The sequence below is a fragment of the Malania oleifera genome, chromosome 4 (assembly GCF_029873635.1).
Source record: "Malania oleifera isolate guangnan ecotype guangnan chromosome 4, ASM2987363v1, whole genome shotgun sequence".
In the NCBI taxonomy this organism is placed as follows: Eukaryota; Viridiplantae; Streptophyta; class Magnoliopsida; order Santalales; family Ximeniaceae; genus Malania; species Malania oleifera.
In genome coordinates this window covers 122753732-122774002 of record NC_080420.1, presented here as the reverse complement: position 1 = coordinate 122774002, position 20271 = coordinate 122753732, and the positions used below count along the sequence as shown (strand labels likewise).

At 39.7% G+C, this 20271-nt stretch overlaps 2 protein-coding genes across 3 annotated transcripts; one reads left to right on the top strand and one right to left on the bottom strand.

The window, feature by feature from the left end:
• Positions 1 to 114: 114 nt before the first annotated feature.
• LOC131154120 (galactinol synthase 2-like) lies at positions 115 to 1874 on the top strand. Its single transcript, XM_058106648.1, has 4 exons — positions 115 to 554; positions 647 to 967; positions 1076 to 1210; positions 1335 to 1874. Exons 1-4 carry the CDS (start codon positions 207 to 209, stop codon positions 1572 to 1574), a joined length of 1044 nt encoding a protein of 347 aa, XP_057962631.1. The 5' UTR covers positions 115 to 206; the 3' UTR covers positions 1575 to 1874.
• Positions 1875 to 2016: 142 nt separating this feature from the next.
• Positions 2017 to 19847, bottom strand: LOC131154118 (chloroplast stem-loop binding protein of 41 kDa b, chloroplastic). 2 transcript variants are annotated; one of them, XM_058106646.1, is made up of 10 exons: positions 19485 to 19847; positions 18889 to 19026; positions 18645 to 18731; positions 18418 to 18508; positions 18259 to 18313; positions 18030 to 18090; positions 17433 to 17654; positions 16775 to 16891; positions 16580 to 16669; positions 2017 to 2381 (listed from the first exon to the last, which is right to left on the bottom strand). In XM_058106646.1, the coding sequence occupies exons 1-10, from the start codon at positions 19584 to 19586 to the stop codon at positions 2202 to 2204; spliced, it is 1143 nt and encodes a 380-aa protein (XP_057962629.1). In that variant the 5' UTR covers positions 19587 to 19847; the 3' UTR covers positions 2017 to 2201. The 2 variants fall into 2 exon arrangements, with proteins under 2 accessions (XP_057962629.1, XP_057962630.1); XM_058106647.1 differs by having other exon boundaries at positions 16775 to 16884; positions 17429 to 17654; positions 19485 to 19751.
• Between the last annotated feature and the right edge of the window lie 424 nt (positions 19848 to 20271).

Sequence of the window (20271 nt, the reverse complement as noted above, 5' to 3'; positions counted from 1 at the left end):
GGTGAATAGAGTAAAATAAAGAAACATAATTTTTGCATTAATGGGCATTCTTTTTTTTCCTTTTTTAAATTAGCCCCCCATTTTCTATAAATAGGAGAACGAGCCAAACCGACTGGACCATCACAACGCATAGTCTCCTCACTACCGAAAAATTTAAGCTACTCTCTTCTTGTTCTTAATCTTTCTTCCGTGAAAAATTCAAAGCAATGGCACCGGATCTTGTTAGCGCAGTGGCCGCCGGCGGTAGGACTGCGTCCGGAGCAGAGCTGGCGAAGGCGGCGAGCTTGCCGAGCAGGGCGTACGTGACTTTCTTGGCCGGCAACGGCGACTACATTAAGGGGGTCGTGGCTCTGGCCAAGGGGCTCCGGAAGGTCGGGGCAGCGTACCCTCTTCTGGTGGCGATGCTGCCAGACGTCCCGGAGGAGCATCGCCGCATTCTGTTGGAGCAAGGGTGCCTTGTCCGGGAAATCGAGCCGGTGTACCCGCCGGAGGGCGAGACCCAATTCGCCATGGCCTACTATGTCATCAATTACTCCAAGCTCCGTATTTGGGAGGTACGACCCTGTTTTCTCTTCTTTCGATTTTTTGACATAAGTTGTAATTAAGTTTGATTACTGAAATGTAGAGTTGAATTTTGTGATTGCAGTTTGTGGAATACAGCAAGATAATATATTTGGACGGAGACATACAGGTGTTTGAGAACATAGACCACCTGTTTGACTTGCCGGACGGCTACTTCTACGCTGTCATGGACTGTTTCTGCGAGAAGACATGGAGCTTCTCGCCGCAGTACAAGGTGGGGTACTGCCAGCAGCTGCCGGAGAGGGTGCCGTGGCCCAAGGACATGGGCCCGCCTCCATCGCTCTACTTCAACGCCGGCTTCTTCGTCTCCGAGCCCAATCTCTCCACCTACCACGATCTCCTCGCCACTCTCAAAGTCACCCCCACCACCTCCTTCGCCGAACAGGTACAAATCGATTTATCTCCATAGCCCAAAAAAGAAAAAGAAATTCACGCATTTCCTCTTTTATTTCAAACATTTATTGATTTTTTTTCGTTTTTCGGTCGTGGGCAGGATTACTTGAATATGTTCTTCAAGGATGTGTACAAGCCCCTCCCTCCATGCTACAACCTCGTTCTGGCAATGCTCTGGCGCCACCCGGAGAAGATCGAATTCGACAAAGTTAAAGTTGCCCATTACTGTGCTGCTGTGAGTGCTTCAATTAATTAATTCCCACATTTCATTTCACTGAACTCTTGATCTTCACTTTCTGGAATTGAAAGTTGTGAATGTGTATTGATGCGTGTGTTCTGTTTTTGTTTTGGACAAACAGGGATCGAAGCCGTGGAGGTACACGGGGAAGGAGGTGAACATGGACAGGGAAGACATAAAGTCGTTGGTGAAGAGGTGGTGGGACATCTACAACGATGAATCCCTGGATTACAAGAACACCATAGCTGCAGATGCAGCAGAACAGGGGCCTGTTGGTTCTGGAAACATTCAGCAGCAAGTCATGGCGGCGCTATCGGAGGCTGGCTCTGTACACCACGTTACCGCCCCGTCCGCCGCCTAGTTCTTCTGCTCGGATAGGATTTTAATTGCCTATGGAAGTTAGTCTAGCTTGATGATCGATTTAGCCATCCTTAATGATCTGGTTTTGGGTCTCTAAAAGTTTTTTTTTATATATATAAATGTTGAGAGTGAGGGAAGTCGGTTCCACTCCGTTTTTTCTTGTGGTTTTTGCACTTGGTATTGAGTGCATATATAAGACAGTGTTTGGGGAATGGGCAGCCTTTTTATGTCCTATATTTATAATCATTGTTCCATTTTTTTCATCAGTGGAATGAATATGGTATTTGCCTACTTGGGCACAGATTAGTTTTATGCTCTGTTTGAATCTTTTCAACGCTTGTGGCATTTTTTTTTTTTTTTGAGCCTTCTCTTCTCCAAGGGTTCTTTGCTCTGTTCACCCTGCACCAATTCTCCTGCACTTAACCCTCAACAATGCTTAGAAGTCAAGTAGAACTCTGATCTCCTAATGGAGAATCATGCTTTAATTATTTACCTCTTCATACAGCATAAAATCACCCATACATAAACAGCAATGTTTGCTTTATGGGAATTCTTTCTCATGTCTTGTAATTTTCTTTGAAGCAAATGGAAAAATTTCCTAGCCCAGAAAAAGAAATATACAAATTGCCTAGCTTTGGAGAACAAGACTCTTGCCAAGAATTATGTCATCTGTGGAGAAATCAGCCGCTTTCCTGTAGGTTCCCCTGCCAAAATCAAGGTTGTAGGAGTCTGCAAGACCTTCCACCAGTCCAAATTCAGGATTCCAACCAAGCACAGTCTTTGCTTTGTCTACTGACGCAAAGAAATGCTGCATTCAATCATGAAAAATCATGGCATTGTTAGAAATGAAGAGTAAATTAAATTACGGCTCTATATGTTGCAGTAGAGCATAATTTGTAGAGTAATGGATGTAGATTAAGATTTAATGGTAATTGGAATTTCTCTTATCTTTTCTTTTCTTTGATAAGTAGTACTAAGCAAGGCACCAAAAAGTGCCTAGCCCAATTACAGCAGGAGGAAACCTAGACATCTAGTGGAAATGACCCAAATCTGAACAGGACTTAGGAACCATGCTGCAACAAATTGAGTGTTCCTCAATTTACAATATAGGGAAAGCCCCAAATTCTTCAGTGTTTGAAGATTCTCCTTTTGTTGTTAACTCTATCATTCATAGTGTTATGCTTGATATCAAGGCTACATGCTCATTCTTTCTAGTCTAAGATGTCTTCCCTTGATTTCTTCAAAGCTTTTTGGCCTGTTGTACTTCTGCATAATACTGAGTTACCTCCTAAAAAAAAAGGAAAAAAATTACATTTCCAATGAGTGGAGATCTTGATTTATTTTATTTATAACTAAGGTGTCGTTGTTCTGAATAGCTTCTTAATGGACAAGTACACTGAATAAGTTAAGAGATCTAGAGACTGGTGTTGTTTGGGTGCACAGCTGAATATCCTCATTACCACTAATTCTTGTTAGAGATTGGGATTGATCTAGAACACAAACACAAGCAAGCAATCACAAGGAACACCGGCGTTACGTGGCTCAGCCAAACTCGGCCTACGTCCAAGGGAGAGAGATAGTTTCACTATATCAATAGGAAATACAACGGAGGAGTAACACACTCAAACTCAACTCTCAGCTCAACCTCTCTGCCTTTCAAATACACAGCTCACTTGCTTTTTACACTACTAATTACACTTGTGTATTTACCTCTACAACACACAACCCAATTTATATGGGGGAAGAGGAGACATGGAAATAGAGCAGCATTATTGAGCCAAGATTTGCAAGCTGCAAATCCTTGACTATGAGGAGTCGGTGCCAAAAAAATAATCACGCTAGATCGTGCATGATTCGCAGAGAAGATACAATCTTTGACTTCTTCTCTTATCATTTATTGCACCCACATGTGTAGGCCAATAAATCACCCCCTCCAAAAATGTGGGGGCAACCAAGTGTCGGCTGCTCTGGTGCTGCAACACTATGCCCTCGCCATAGTCTCTAGGCGACCGCACCCCCCTGCGGGGGTGCTCGTGCAGTGATTATCTTCTGGATGATTTCAGTAGATCTAGGAGACCCACTGAATCTGAGCATAACTCCAATTTCTCTGCAATCATTGTCTTTGTCAACATGTCTATCGGGTTTGTGTTGCCAAGGATCTTCTTAACTGCTAACACCCCTTCATCTAGAAAATTTCTGATGAAGTGATAATGGAGTCCAGTGTGCTTGGTCTTTGAGTAAAATGCTGAATTCTTCACCAAGTGTATAGCGCTCTGATTGTCACTATGCAAAACACTGTTCACCTACTTGAAACCCAACTCTGTCAACAAACCTTGTAGGCAAATCATCTCTTCACTTGCTTCTGTCATGGCTACATACACTGCCTTTATAGTGGATAGTGTAACAGTTTTCTGTATCTGTGATACCCAACTAACAGCAGTAGCACCTACTATGAAGACATGTCCAGTAGTACTTCTTCAGTGATCTATCTTGCTGGCAAAGTCTGCATCTACGTATTCCTGCAATGTCAAATCACTTTTGCCAAAGCATAAACATTTGTTAATTATACCTCAGAGATATCTTAATATCCATTTCACCGCTTCCCAATGGATTTTTCCTGGATTTGACATAAATCTGCTGACGGTTCCCACTGCATAATCGAGATCTAGTCTCATGCAAACCATGACGTACATTAAACTTCCTACCACTAAAATGTATGAGATATTGTCCATTTCTTTCCTCTCTTCCCCTAACTTTGGAAACTGAGTCTTTGATAATTTGAAATGGTTGGCTAATGGTGTGCTAACTGCCTTAGCATCACTCATGTTGAACCATCTGAGAATCCGCCTAATGTACTCGGCCTGAGATAACCGTAGGGTTCCCTCCTTTCTGTCTCTAGTGATTATCATCCGAATCATCTATTTTGCTGGATCCAAGTCTTTCATTTCAAATTCAGTGGACAACTATTTTTTCAATTTTTTGATCTTATCCATATCTAGTCCTGCAACTAGCATGTCATCAAAATAAAGCAAAAGAATTATGTAACTTGATTTATACCTCTTGAAATAGCAACAATGATTAACGTTGCATTTGGGGTAGTCATTCTTTTGCACGAAGTCATCAAATTTCTTATACCACTGCCTTGGAGCCTGTTTCAAACCAAACAGACTCTTATTCAACCTGCAAACAAGTTTTTCTTCGCCTTTCTCTGCAAAACCTTCAAGTTGGTGCATGTATATCTCCTCCTTTAGATCACCATGGAGGAAAGCAGTTTTTACATCTAACTACTCTAGGTGTAGATTCTCTATTGCAATAATGCTCAAAACCGACCGAATGGTCATGTGTTTCACAACTGGTGGGAATGCCTTCTATCTGTTGGAAGCCTTTGACCACGAGTCTCGCTTGTATCTTCTCGAACCATCATGCTCTTCTTTTATATGGTACACCCATTTGTTCTGAAGAGCTTCTTTTACCTTGGGTAACCTAGCTAGCTTTTAAGTCTTGTTGTCGGTGAGAGATTTCATCTCATCTTTCATGGCAAGTTCCCACCTGCTAGCCTCATCCACCTGACATATTTCATCATAGCACTCTGGTTCACCTGCATCAGTCAATAACAAGTAATCCAAATATCTCCTATTTGGTATATGAGGTCGGGAAGACCTCCTCAGTATTGGAGTAGGGGTGTCTGTGGTGCTTCAGTGCACCCCTCTATGATAGATTCCTCTGTCTGGGAATTATCAATTGTGTGTTGTGCCACGTTGCTATCAATGGTATCATCCAACTCTACAATATCATTACTTGATGATGTTGCATCTTTGTACGTAACCTTTTCATTGAATACAACATCTCGACTTCTGATTATTTTCTTGTTTTGGTCATCCCAAATGCGTTACCAAACTCATCTTCACCATATCAAAGGAGTGCATTTTTTAGATTTTGGGTCAAGCTTGCCCTTAGCCTGATCACTAATATGCACATAAGCAACGCAATCGAAAACTTTTAAAAGTGAAAGTTTTACCTCCTTTTTGCCCCATACCTCCTCTGGTAACACAAATTGCAATGATATTGATGGATTTCGATTGATTAGATAAACAGTTGTGCTGACCACTTCTGCCCAAAACTGCTTTGGTAAACCTGCTTGTAATCGCATGCTTTTGCTCTCTCAGTCAAGGTTCTGTTCATTCGTTCTGCTATGTTGTTGTGTTGGGGTGTACCTGGCATGGTACTTTCAAGTCTGATCTCATACTCGTAGCAAAACCTTTTGAATTCTTTGTCTTCATATTCACCACCATTATCTGATCTCAACTTTTTAATTTTCAAGTCTGTTTCATTTTCCACCATAGCCTTCCATTCCCTGAAAATACCATATACTTCAAATTTATGTCTTAATAAATAAACCCATACTTTCCTAGAATGGTTGTCAATAAATGTGACAAAATTGGATTTCCCACTAATGGATGAAACTGGGCTCGGTCCCCAAACGTTGATGTGCACCAACTTCAAATTTTCTCTTTTTGGGGTTATGTCGCACGTCTTAAAGCTGACTTTTTCCGTTTGCCGAGGATGCATCTCTCGCATTGGTCGATATTAGCTAACTGGAGACCTGGTATCTTTCCCTTTGAGTTCATGATTTTCAAACTTTTTTCACTCATGTGACCGAGTCTCTAGTGCCATGGGTTTGAATCTTCATTCCCTGCAGCAACTGAAATTGACATGCAAGCATTTGTGGTCATATAAAGAGTACATGTTTTCTTACCGCACAAGTATGTCATTGCGCCTTTGGAAATTTTCCAACTGTTGCCACAGAAGGTTATAGTGTAACCTTCACTTGCAAGTTGTCCAATAGATATTAATTTTTTCTTGAGATCAGGGATATATTTGACATCAGTCAAACTCCAAATGGTGCGTGTCAAATTTATTTTTGCTTCTCATTTTCCTATAATTTCACAAGGTTTGTCATCACCAAGATAAACATTGCCAAGGTTACCAGGTATATACCTGTCAAACATTTCCTTATTGCCTGTTGCGTGAAATGAGGCTCTAGAGTCTATACCCAAGACTCTCCCTTCCTTTCCAAAGAGCATAGCAATACATCTCTTTCTCCTGAAGAAGAGGCGATATTTGCTTCAGTCTTATTTTTTGGCTCCTTCTTCTAGGATCGGCATTGATTTTTGTAGTGGCCAATCTAGCCACAATTCCGACACTCGATCTGCCTTTTGCTCTGAGAGTTGTTGGAATTTCTTGGAGCTCTTGATTTGGACCGTTTGCTTCTTGATCTTCCACGATTGTGAGGAAAATTTCTATTTTGATTACTGCCACTGGTTTCTTTCTCACCTTGTGTGACCAAGGCGCACCCTTGGAAGTTAACAATTGGCTTCTCAAGGTGTCAGTATCCTGTAGTAAAGTCATCACTTTTTCTAATTTTCAAGGTTTCCTTCTTAGCAAGCAATGTCGTGACAAGACTATCATAAGAAGGTGGTAGAGATGCTAAGAGAAGAAGCATTTTATCTTTTTCTTCAACTTTTACGCCAAGACTCATTAATTGGGTCATGATCTTGTTGTAGTCATTTATGTGATAAAAAATATTGACCCCTTCCTCCATTCTTAGTTGATTTTAGAGTTTTTTTTTTCCAGAAATAGCTTGTTTGTTAGAGATTTTGTTCTAGTTTCTTCCATAGCTCAACAGGTGATGATTCATCTAACACAAAATATTTAACTTCGTTTGACAAGCATAAACGAATGGTACTAACCATTTTCATTTCCATTTCTATCCAAGCACCATCTTCAATATTATCTGGCTTCTTTCCGATTAGTGACTTGATCAAGTCACGCTGAATAAAGATATCCTTGACTGTGTGCTCTGTCATAAACTAAAATTATTTCAGTCGTCAAATTTCTCCACGCCAAACTTGGATAAATTATTATCCATTATAAAACAGCAACTTGGAGACTGATTTTGGAAAATTCGATCGCACTAGTGCGTCCGGAACGACCAAAATAGCTAGGAGTGGGTCCGACTCGATAAATGTGAACCCCATGATGATATGGTAGATGGGCCCTACTGATGACATGGACAAATCTCACCACGTATTAAGTGGTGTGGCGCGTCAGACAGGGACACCTATTTCTACATTCTTCTGCATCCGCTTGGTTCAATGCAATTATTTGGCGTAGCAAAGTCAAATATGGACCCTACCATGATGTGGCCTTTTTTTTTTGGTTAAATGCAATTGGTGTAGAAAAAACTAAATTTAAGTCTATTCTTCACCTCATGCTCCACCTCCGCGAAGAAATGTAGATTTTCCTCAAGCCCTCACCAGCATGACAATCACTCCCGCGGTTGAGAGTTCCGACACAATCAACAACATCAAGGCTAAGATCCAAGATATAAAGGGATTCCTCTAGATCAGCAGCGTATGATCTTCGCGGGGAAGCAACTTGAGGAGTTGGCAAGTGAGAAGAAATTAATGGCGGCGCATAAAGACGGCGTTCATGCTTCTTCTGGGCACGTGTAGACTTCTTGAGATGAGTTTTGCAAAGCAGTTTGCTGTCACAGCTTTGTCTCGTCATCCCCGACCTGATGATATGCTCATATTTTCAATCGGAGCACTTTGAAAAATTTGGACCTTCACTAGCAATGTTTGGGTTTTGCGCAAAAAATCACTCTGAACACTCACCCTCTCCAAATGCTCTGATACCAATTGTTAGAGATTGGGGATGGTCCAGAACACAAACACAAGTAAACAATCACAAGGAACACCGGAGTTACGTGGTTCAGCCAAACTCAGCCTACGTCCACGGGAGAGAGGGAGTTTCGCTATATCAATAGGAAATACAGTGGAGGAGTAACACATTCAAACTCAACTCTCAATTCAACCTCTCAAACACATAACACACACTTGCTTTTTACACTACTAATTACACTTGTGTATTTACCTGTACCACACAACTTATTTTATATGGGGGGCAATGAGACATAGAAATAGAGCAACATTATTGAGCCAAGATTTGCAAGGTGCAAATCCTTGACTATGAGGAGTCAGTGCCGAAAAAACAATCTCGTTGGATCATACATGATTCACAAAGAAGATACAATATTTGACTTCTTCTCTCATCATTTATTGCACCCACATTTATAGGCCAACAAATAGCTTTGTCTCATCGTCGCCGACCTGATGGTATGCTCAGATTTTCAATTGGACATTCATTGGCAGTGTTTGGGTTTTGCACAAAAAAAACCACTCTGAACACTCCTTACCCTCTCCAAATGCTATGATACTAGTTGTTAGATATTGGGGATGGTCTAGAACACAAACACAAGCAAGCAATCACAAGGAACACCAGAGTTGAGTAGTTCAGCCAAACTTGGCCTACGTCCACGGGATAGAGGGAGTTTCACTATATCAACAGGAAATACAATGGAGGAGGAGTAACACACTCAAACTCAACTCTCAACTCAATCTATTTGCCTCTCAAACACACAACTCATTTGCTTTTTACACTACTAATTACACTTGTATATTTACCTCTACAACACACAACCTACTTTATATGGGGGAGAGGAGACATGGAAATAGAGCAGCATTATTGAGCAAAGATTTGCAAGCTACAAGTCCTTGACTATGAGGAGTCGGTGCCGAAAAAATAATCACACTGGAGCATGCGTGATTCACGCAGAAGATACAATCTTTGACTTCTTCTCTTATCATTTATTGCACCCACATGTGTGGGCCAACAATTCTTCGATCGGCATCAAAATGGATGCTTAATGCTATTCAGCAACTTCTTCCTTTCTATCCCCCCTCACTTTCCCAGTGAACTTAAAGAGATCAAGAGACTGTTGTTTGTGTGCACAACTGAATATCCTCTCATTACCAGTTATTCGATCAACATCGAAATAGATGCTTAATGTCGTTCAGCAACTTCTTCCAATGTGTCCTCTCTCCCTTTCCCTCTCTCCATGAGAATACAAACAGCATCTACCTTATCTCTCCCTCTTTCCTTTTCTCAACCTCACACCAGACCAGACCACTGTCTCTTTCCCCTCTACCTTTCCCTCTCACAATAACAAACCAATGAATAAACCATACCCATCTCTCTGTGACATAACACAGGCAGCATTTGCCACATAGCATATGAGCTCTCTCTCTCTCTCTCTCTCCAAGAACCACCATGTCCAACCATCATTGCCAATGCTCCACTGCATGAACCAAGGTCTTCATAATAAGTCTGCTTCTACTTTGTTGATCTATTCTTTCTTGAATCTAATTTCTAGGTTTCTTTTCTCTTCCATTTCCAATGTGCATAATTCACCAAGAACCAGAACATGCCACCACCATCTCTTGTGCTCAGCTATGCGAACACAACAGAGGAAGAAGTAACGATGGGCCATGGGAGTGTTGGCTTAGAGGCTTGCAGACCTATATGCATTTGGATTGTTGGGGTTAATCGAAGAAATAAAAGTACATTTGTGATGATTTGGAATTTCTATTTTTGTTGGCCCACACATGTGGGTGCAATAAATGATAAGAGAGGAAGTCAAAGATTGTATCCTCTCTATGAATCACGCATGATCTAGCATGATTATTTTTCGGCACTGACTCCTCCATAGTCAAGATTTGCAGCTTGCAATTGTTGGCTCAATAAATGTTGCTCCATCTCCACATCTCCTCCCCCCCCCCCCCCCCCAAAAAAAAATGGGTTGTGTGCTGTAAAGGAAGATACACAAGTGTAATTAGTAATGTAAAAGGCAAATGACTTGTATTGTGTTTGAGAGGCAGAGAGGTAGAGGTGAGAGTTGAGTTTGAGTGTATTACTCCTCATCCACTGTATTTCCTATTGATATAGTGAAATCCCCTCTCTCTTATGGATGGGCCGAGTTTGGTTGAACCACATAACTCTGGTGTTCCTTGTGATTGCTTGCTTGTGTTTATGTTCTGGACCATCCCCAATCTCTAACAACTGGTATAAGAGCATTTGGAAAGGGTAAGGAGTGTTCAGAGTGGTTTTTTGTGCAAAACCCGAACACTACCAGTGAATGTCCAAATTTTCAAAGTGCTCCGTTTGAAAATATGAGCATACCATCAAGTCAGTGACGACGAGACGAAGCTGGGACAGCAAACTGCGTCGCAAAACTCATCCTAAGAAGTCTACACGCGCCCAGTAAAGGCGTGAACGCCGTCTACACGCACTACCAATAATTTCTTCTCACCTGCCAGCTCCTCAAGTTGCTTCCTCGCGAAGATCAGATGCTGCTGATCCCGAGGAATCCCTTCCTTATCTTGGATCTTAGCCTTGAAGTTGTCGTTCGTGTTGGAAGTTTCAACCTGGAGAGTGATTGTCTTGCCAGTGAGGGTCTTGACGAAAATCTGCATTTCTCCGCAGAAGCGGAGCACGAGGTGAAGAATAGACATAAATTGAGTCTTTCTACACCAATAATTGCATTAAACAAACAAAAGGCACATCATAGTAGGATCCACATCTTGACTTTCCTGCACCAAATAATTGCATTGAACCAAGCAAATGCAAAAGAGTGTACAAGGAGGTGTCTCTGTCTGACGCGCCACATCACTTAACATGAGGCGAGATCTTATTTGTCCACGTCATCAGTGAGGCCCATCTTCCACATCATCAATGGGGTCCACATTTACTGGGTCAGACCCATTCCTAACTATTTTGGTCGTTCCGAACGCACTGGTGCGATCGATTTTGCCAAAATCAGTCTCCAAGTTGTTGTTTTATAATGGATAATAATTTATTCAAGTTTGGCGTGGAGAAATTTGACGGCCGAAACAATTTCAATTTATGACAAAGCACAGTCAAGGATATCTTGATTCAACGTGACTTAATCAAACCGCTAATTGAAAAGAAGCCAGATAATATCGAAGATGGTGCTTGGGCAGAAATGGAAATGAAAACGGTGAGTACCATTCGTTTATGCTTATCAAATGAAGTTAAATATTTTGTGTTAGATGAATTATCACCTGTTGAGCTATGGAAGAAACTAGAACGGAGATACATGTCAAAATCTTTGACAAACAAATTATTTCTGAAGAAAAAACTCTATCAGCTAAGAATGGAGTAAGGGGTCAATATTTTTTATCACATAAATGACTACAACAAGATCATGACTCAGTTAATGAGTCTTGGTGTAAAAGTTAAAGAAGAAGATAAAGCGCTTCTTCTCCTAACATCTCTACCACCTTCTAATGATAGTTTTGTCACGACATTGCTTGTTGGGAAGGAAACCTTGAAATTTGAAGAAGTGATGACTTCTCTACAAGATACTAAAACCCTAAGAAAGCCAATCATTAACTTCCAAGGGCGCGCCTTGGTCATACAAGGTGAGAAACAAACCAGAGGCAGAAATCAAAACATAAATTTTCCTCACAACCGTGGAAGATCAAGAAGCAGATGTTCCAAATCAAGAGCTCCAAGAAATTCCAATAACTCTCAAAGCAAAAGGCAGATCAAGTGTTGGAATTGTGGCAAGACTGGCCACTACAAAAATCAATACCGATCCCAAAAGAAGGAGCTAGAAAATAAGATTGAAGCAAATGTCGCCTCTTCTTCAAGAGAAGGGGATGTATTGCTATGCTCTTTGGAAAGGAAGGGAGAGTCTTGGGTATACTCAGGAGCCTCATTTCACACGACAGGCAATAAAGAAATGCTTGACAATTATATACCCGGAAACCTTGGCAATGTTTATCTTGGTGATGACAAACCTTGTGAAATTACAGTTAAAGGAGAAGCAAAAAAAAATTTGACAGGTACCACTTGGAGTTTGACTGATGTCAAATATATCCCTGATCTCAAGAAAAATTTAATATCAATTGGATAGCTTGCAAGTGAAGGTTACACTACAACCTTTTGTGGCAAGAGTTGGAAATTTTCCAAAGGCGCAATGACATACTTGCACAGTAAGAAAACATGTACTCTTTATATGACCACAAATGTTTGCATGTCAATTTCAGTGACTGCAGGGAATGAAGATTCAAACCTATGACACTAGAGACTTGGTCACATAAGTGAAAAAGGCTTGAAAATCATGAACTCCAAGGAAAAGATATCAAGTCTCCAGTCAGCTTGCAAGTGAAGGTTACACTACAACCTTTTGTGGCAAGAGTTGGAAATTTTCCAAAGGCGTACTGACATACTTGCACGATAAGAAAACATGTACTCTTTATATGACCACAAATGCTTGCATGTCAATTTCAGTTACTGCAGGGAATGAAGATTCAAACCTATGACACCAGAGACTAGATCACATGAGTGAAAAAGGCTTGAAAATCATGAACTCAAAGGAAAAGATATCAAGTCTCCAGTCAGCTAATATCGACCAATGTGAGAGCTGCATCCTTGGCAATCAAAAAAAGAGTTAGCTTTCAAACGTGCAGCAGAACCCCAAAGAAAGAAAAATTGGAGTTGGTGCACATCGACATTTGGGGACTGAGCCCAGTTTCATCCATTGGCGGGAAATCCTATTTCGTCACCTTCATTGACGACCATTTCAGGAAGGTATGAGTTTATTTCTTAAGACATAAATCTGAAGTGTATGGTATTTTTGGAAAATGGAAGGTCATGGTGGAAAATGAAACAGACTAAAATCAAAAAGTTAATATCAAACAATGGTGATGAATATGAAGACAAAGAATTCAAAAAGTTTTACTACGAGCATGGGATCAAACTTGAAATAATTGTGTCGAGCACACCCCAGCACAATGACATAGCAGAACGAATGAACAAAACCTTGACTAAGAGAGCCAGAAGCATGCGATTACAAGCAGGTTTATCAAAGTAGTTTTGGGCAAAAGCGGTCAGCACAACTGCTTATCTAATCAACTGAAATCCATCAGTACCATTGCAGTTCCAGTTACCAGAGGAAGTATGGGGCAATAAGGAGGTAAAACTTTCACATTTAAAAGTTTTCGGTTCCGTTACTTATATGCATATTAGTGATCAAACTAGGGGCAAGCTTGACCCAAAATCGCAAAAATGCACACTCCTTGGATATGGTGAAGATGAGTTTGGTTACCGCATCTAGGATGACCAAAACAAGACAATAATCAAAAGTCGAGATGTTGTATTCAATGAAAAGGTTATGTACAAAGAAGCAACATCATCAAGTAATCCCGTACAAAAATGACCCCGATATTGTAGATTTAGATGATACCATTGATAGCAACGTGGCACAACAGACAATTGATAATTCCCAAATAAAGGAATCTATCATAGAGGGGTGCACTGAAGCACCATAGACTCCAACTCTGACCCCTACTCCGGTACTGGGTCTTCCCGACCTCATTATACCGAATAGAAGATATTTGGATAACTTGTTACTGACTGATGCAGGTGAACCAGAGTGCTATAATGAAGCATGTCAAGTGGATGAGGCTAGCAAGTGGAAACTTGCCATGACAGATGAGATGAAATCCCTCACCAACAACAGGACTTGGGAGCTAGCTAGGTTATCCAAGGGAAAAGAAGTTCTACATAACAAATGGGTATATTGCATAAAAGAAGAGCATGATGGTTCGAGAAGGTACAAAGCAAGTCTCGTGGTTAAAGGCTTTTTACAGAGAGAAGACATTGCCTACTCAAAAATCTTCTCACCAGTTGTGAAACACACAACGATTTGATCGGTTCTGAGCATTATTGCAGCAGAGAATCTACACCTCAAGTAGTTAGATGTAAAAACTGTTTTCCTCCATGGTGATCTAGAGGAGGAGATATACATGCACCAACCAGAAGGTTTTGCAGAGAAAGGCAAAGAAAAACTTGTTTGCAGGCTGAATAAAAGTCTGTATGGTTTGAAACAAGCTCCAAGGTAGTAGTATAATAAATTTGACGGCTTCATGCAAAAGAATGACTAGCGATGATCATTGTTGTTGTTTCAAGAGGTATAAATCAAGTTACATAATTCTTTTGCTTTATGTTGATGACATGCTAGTTGCAGGACCAAATATGGAAGAGATCATAAAATTGAAAAAACAATTGTTCACTGAATTTGAAATGAAAGACTTGGGTCCAGCATAACAGATGCTTGGAATGAGAATGACTAAAGACAAAGAGGAGGGAACCCTACAGTTATTTTAGGTCGAGTACATTTGGCGGATTCTCAGAAGGTTCAACACGAGTGATGCTAAGGCAATTAGCACACCATTAGCCGGCCATTTCAAATTATCAAAACTCAGTCTTTAGAGTCAGAGGAAAAGAAGAAAGAAATGGACAATATCCCATACACTTCAGCTGTAGGAAGTTTAATGTATGTCATGGTTTGCATGAGACCAGATCTCTGTCATGCAGTGGGAACCATCAGCAAATTCATGTCAAATCCAGGAAAAATTCATTGGGAAGCAGTCAAATGGATATTAAGATATCTCTGAGGTACAACTAACAAATGTTTATGTTTTGGCAAAAGTGATCTAACATTGCACGGATACATAGATGTAGACTTTGCCGACAAGATAGATCACCGAAGAAGCACTACTGGATGTCTTCACAGTAGGTGCTACTATTGTTAGTTGGGTATCACAGATACAGAAGATTGTTGCACTATCCACTACAGAGGCGGAGTATATAGCCATGAAAGAAGCCAACAAAGAGATGATTTCGCTACGGGGCTTGTTGACAGAGTTGAGTTTCAAGTAGACGAAGAGTGTTTTGCATGGTAACAGTATGAGCATCATACACTTGACGAAGTATTCAGCATTTCACTCAAAGACCAAGCACATCAGACTCCGGTATCACTTCATCAGAACTCTTCTAGATGGAGGGATGTTAGCAATTGAGAAAATCCTTGGCAGCAAAAATCCGGCAAACATGTTAACAAAGACAATGACTATAGAGAAATTGGAGCTATGCTCAGATTCAATGGGTCTCCTAGATCTATTGAAATCATCCAAAGATGATCACTACACGAGCACCCCAGCAAGGGGGTGCAGACACTCCCGCAAGGAGGTGCGGTTGCCCAGAGACTAAGGCGAAGACACAGTGTTGCAGCACCAGAGCACTTGAAACTTGGTTCCCCCCCCCCCCCCCCCCCAAAAATGTTTGGAGGGGGTGATTTGTTGACCCACACATGTGGGTGCAATAAATGATAAGAGAGGAAGTCAAAGATTGTATCCTCTCCATGAATCACGCATGATCCAGCGTGATTATTTTTTGACACCGAATCCTCCATAGTCAAGATTTGCAGCTTGCAATTGTTGGCTCAATAAATGCTGCTCTATCTCCATGTCTCCTCCCCCCCCCCCCCCCCTTTATAAAATGGGGTGTGTGTTGTAGAGGAAGATACACAAGTGTAATTAGTAATGTAAAAGGCAAGTGAAATGTATTGTGTTTAAGAGGTAGAGAGGTTGAGCTGAGAGTTGAGTTTGAGTATATTACTCCTCCTCTAGTATATTTCCTATTGATATAGTAAAACTCCCTCTCTCCCGTGGACGTAGGCTGAGTTTGGCTGAACCACGTAACTCTAGTGTTCCTTGTGATTGCTTGCTTGTGTGTGTGTTCTAGACCATCCCCAATTTCTAACAATTTTCCCCTTCAAGATTGATTGTAAAAATTGAGGATGTTTTGAGTTTTTATTTTGATGATTGCAAATCCGTTTATTGGATTGTTTGGATTAATCGAAAAATAGAAAAAAACAGTCAATCAAATGATTTTAGTGTTGAAGTTTTTTCCTTTAGGGCTTTGGATTTGATAAAAAAAAAAATTTGATGATTTTTTAGGTACTTATCATGATTTTTAAGGATGTGAAGAAACTAACTTTGAATACTTTTACTATGTTTCTTTTGTTTTTTTCGGAAAACCTATTCATATGTTTACCAAACAACTTAAATTTTCAGCGACTAGGGGCTCAATGAAGCTCTGAATCGGGTTCGCAGATTCAAAACTATATTTAAAATTCAGAGCTTAATGCTTAATTTTATCAAACACCCCCCTAAATTTAAATTTTTTTCTATAGGATTGACAATTTGAGCCATTTTACAACTTTTCCAAATTTACCTGGTCACGGAATGGGAAGGCCTTCTTTTTACCAAAATCAAATTCCTTTGGGTTGAAGTGAATAATTTCAGGCTCAGGAAACCCAGCAGCCTGCAAGTAACAAAAATAAATAAACAAACGAATGACATGGTCATTTTTTTTTTATAAATATTGTCAGATTTGCAATAGTAGTGTTGCAATTATTGCTGCACTTACCTTCGCGCATGCCCTTGCTAAGCCATCAAAGGTAACATATCTTTCTCCAGAGATGTTGAACACTTGTTTGCTGGCTTTTTCATTTCCAAGAACCTGAAGGAATGCCCTGGCTAAATCCTAGAATTGTTCAACCCAAACATGTCAAAATGTTATTTCCTACATGATAAAACACAAATTATTGAAAACACACATAACCCATTCATAATGGTCGTATACACTAGTATGTTCTTACAGTAGATAATCATAATATCAATTTGAAACAATACTAGAATGCTAATCAAAATTATAAAAACAAAAAAAGATGAAAAATATTTTCACCACCTTCATCTCAAGAATGTACAACTTATAATTGTTGTTGATGGGTTTGTGCTTTGGAAGAGCTACATAATCAACTAATCTGCAATGCTATTGAAAATCTATCTCAATATAAGTAACCAGACAAAACGTTATTCCGACCATTTTCTGTTGAATTATGCAATTGTTTACACAGGGTTCTATCATAGAAAATGTAATTTCCATAGTATCAATGACTAAAACCAGAACTAAAACAGGCCATGAAACTTCTATTTTTCAGACCCCCATGGTTCCAATCTAAGCAGCACAAATTCCCAAAAAATTATTATCATTTCAGTGAGAATAAGATTGCAATTTCACTAACCTTAACATGACCAAGTTGGGTTATTTGCATTCCTGAGTTGGGAATTGGAATTGGACGGCCAGCTTTCAACCGGTGGAAAAACCACTCTTCAACAGGGTTGTAGTTCAATGGCCCGTAGATATAGACTGGTCTTAAAGAAGTCCAGTTAACACCCCGTGATTTCAGTAAGCTCTCTGTCTCGAGCTTGCCCTTGTGTCTGCTCTTTGGATCAACTGCATCGGTCTATAGCATCATCACGTTTGAACCAATACAGAAAAAAGCAATTAGTAAAGAAATAGAGGAGATATATATATATTTAGATAGGATAAATGATTAAAATATAAATAGAGAGAGAGAGAGAGAGAGAGAGATAGCAACCGTGCAGCAAAGCCAATTGCTGATAGCTTGGGGTTTCAACCATAATTGGTTGTTCTTTTCTAAATATATTGTTTGAGTGGCTTCCATAATCTTTTGATTTATTTTTCAGTCTCTAGAGTTCATTCTTCTCAGTAGACTACCAACTCAGTTGTAATGTTAGCAGAAGGCTTCTGGGCCAATATGCAATTTAGCATCACATTTTGAAAGCTTTATAAAGCAAGATCATGATGAAAAATTTACCTCACAGTGAGGCAAAAGATCAGATTTGAGATAAACACCAGCTGAAGAACAGTATATATACCTGAAATTCAGTAAAATTTTATATTATCATCAGGAACATCAAAAAGAAGTCACATTTTGCTTAATCAGAACTGTTCTTTATCTATCATAGCACTCTTCAAAATAAAAATAAAAAAATGATGTTTCTCAATGGTAATGTTTCTCAATGATAATGTAAACTGGAGATTACTGTTGTAGATTTGGCAATGCATCCAAAATGGGTTCTACTTCATCTGCCTCGCGACCTGACATGTGCCAAATACATTGCTAATCATATTTGAGTAACAATGCATCTTGGCTTGTTTTAAAAAAAAAAAGAATCCACATACTAGAAAGGCATGTTGCACACCATTTATGTCATAGACAACATCAAAGCCTTCAGCTGAAAGACTGGTTTTTACGAACTCAAAGTCCTTCCTGTCTCCTTTCAAATGCAAGATCTAGCATTTCATGATCAATAAACAAATTTAATACCCTTGGAATAAAAAATTTGATGCCCAGACCAAATAAACTACAGAAATCCCATCAGAGCTAATTGATCTTTTGGGACTATATGAATATGATACATGGTTATACCTTAGATGAAAAAACAGCATAATCTGTGTCTGACTCGCTGGGCAATTGTTGGGTAATGGGTGCTTTTCCTCTTGTAAACAGAGTTACCTGCCAACATTAATTTACACGTTCATATATCAAAATTGTACCATTAATATGTTTAATGGCCTAAAATGATGAATTGTCCTTTATGGATTATTGGGATGCCATTTTAAAAAATAATAGTCAGAAAAATAAAGAGAACATCTGAATTTGTGGGTGTTACCTGATGGCCTTCTTTGACAAGGAGTCTTGACAAAAACACACCAATGAACCGAGTGCCTCCCATTATAAGGATTTTCTTGGTACTAATTGATGCTGTAATATTTAAGGCTCCTTTTGGCTTCCACGCCTTTCCCTTATACTATGACCAAACAAGAAACATACCCCAATTATTTCCAAGCAAACAGACCAGCAACACACACATGGAGAGGGAGCGAGAGAGAGATGAGCTTCAAAATCAGTTGAGAGCAAAATGTGCAGAGTTAATCTGTTCTAAGCAGAAGGGGTTTTTAGCGAAACAGTGGGCCTAGGGATTCATTCCAAGTGTTGGGTGTTGCTTAGTGATTGTGAACATGAAACGCCACGCAATGACAAGAACGAATTTACATGAACATGAAAGCCATAAAAGTGAATCACCAGTACCCAGTAAAGGAAAATAATCCTCAACAAGCTAGCCATCAATTTTCACGTAGTAATTTACCAATGGGTACTGATAGATTCAACATATAAGTAATGTTCATGTTCATGTGAATTTACAAATGGCCAAACGGATTGAGCTCCTGATAGCACCTAAGAAAGTCTTGAGAGAGAGAGAGAGACCTGTACACGGGTGTGAAGTCTGGTGCCATTGAAGTCGGAGAGAGAAGAGGGGAGGAGAGAGAAAGAAGGCTGCTTTTGCTGCACCACCGCCAGCTTTGCCATGCCCCCTTTAAGTTCCTTTCACTTCTTCTTCTTCTTCTTCTTCTTCTGGTTAACAGCAACAGTTGGGAATAGTATGGGCTTTTGAGATTTTGGTTTTTTTTGGAGCTGTGTGAGCCTTTGAGGCTGAAAATTGAGGGGCTCTCTTTTGCCCATCTTTTGATCTTTGGCTCTCAGAGCCATTCCATCTGCTCACAACAATCAACAACAAACTAGGATAAGACAATGACCTTCTCTCACAGCCTCTTCCTCTCCTTCATAAATGCCCTTTTTTTCTGCTTATTTATTTATTTAAATAAGAAATGTCAATTTACTAATTTAAATATGATGAATATTAGTTATTAGTTTTAAATTTATGTGGATTTGTACTAAATTTAGCATAATTTTATAATATATTATACTCAAATTGCTACGTTCTCATTGACGTAAGTTTAAACATGATAAACATTATTCATACATCATAATTTTAGGACGTTCGAAACTCATAATTTTCCAATCATTAATGTTAAAATAAAACATACCTTGATTCATAACCTCCAAATATAAATATATTTCAGATTGTATTTCTATCTCATAACCCTTACTTTTCCTTATGTTTCAACTTAATTTGATGAATATATTTAACATAAGTATCATAGGTTGAGATAAGATAAGCTCTTAACCTCTCTTTTATAATCACTTCCTTCAA

Bases quoted from the DNA above. Each gene is read 5' to 3' on its own strand.
- LOC131154120 (XM_058106648.1), top strand. From the start codon at position 207: ATGGCACCGGATCTTGTTAGCGCAGTGGCCGCCGGCGGTAGGACTGCG. The intron at 968-1,075 runs GTACAAATCGAT...GGTCGTGGGCAG, and splicing joins CCACCTCCTTCGCCGAACAG to GATTACTTGAATATGTTCTT. The intron at 1,211-1,334 runs GTGAGTGCTTCA...TTGGACAAACAG, and splicing joins TTGCCCATTACTGTGCTGCT to GGATCGAAGCCGTGGAGGTA.
- LOC131154118 (XM_058106646.1), bottom strand. From the start codon at position 19,586: ATGGCAAAGCTGGCGGTGGTGCAGCAAAAGCAGCCTTCTTTCTCTCTC. The intron at 18,509-18,644 runs GTATAACCATGT...ATGAAATGCTAG, and splicing joins ATGCTGTTTTTTCATCTAAG to ATCTTGCATTTGAAAGGAGA. The intron at 18,314-18,417 runs GTGTGCAACATG...GGCACATGTCAG, and splicing joins TGTTGTCTATGACATAAATG to GTCGCGAGGCAGATGAAGTA.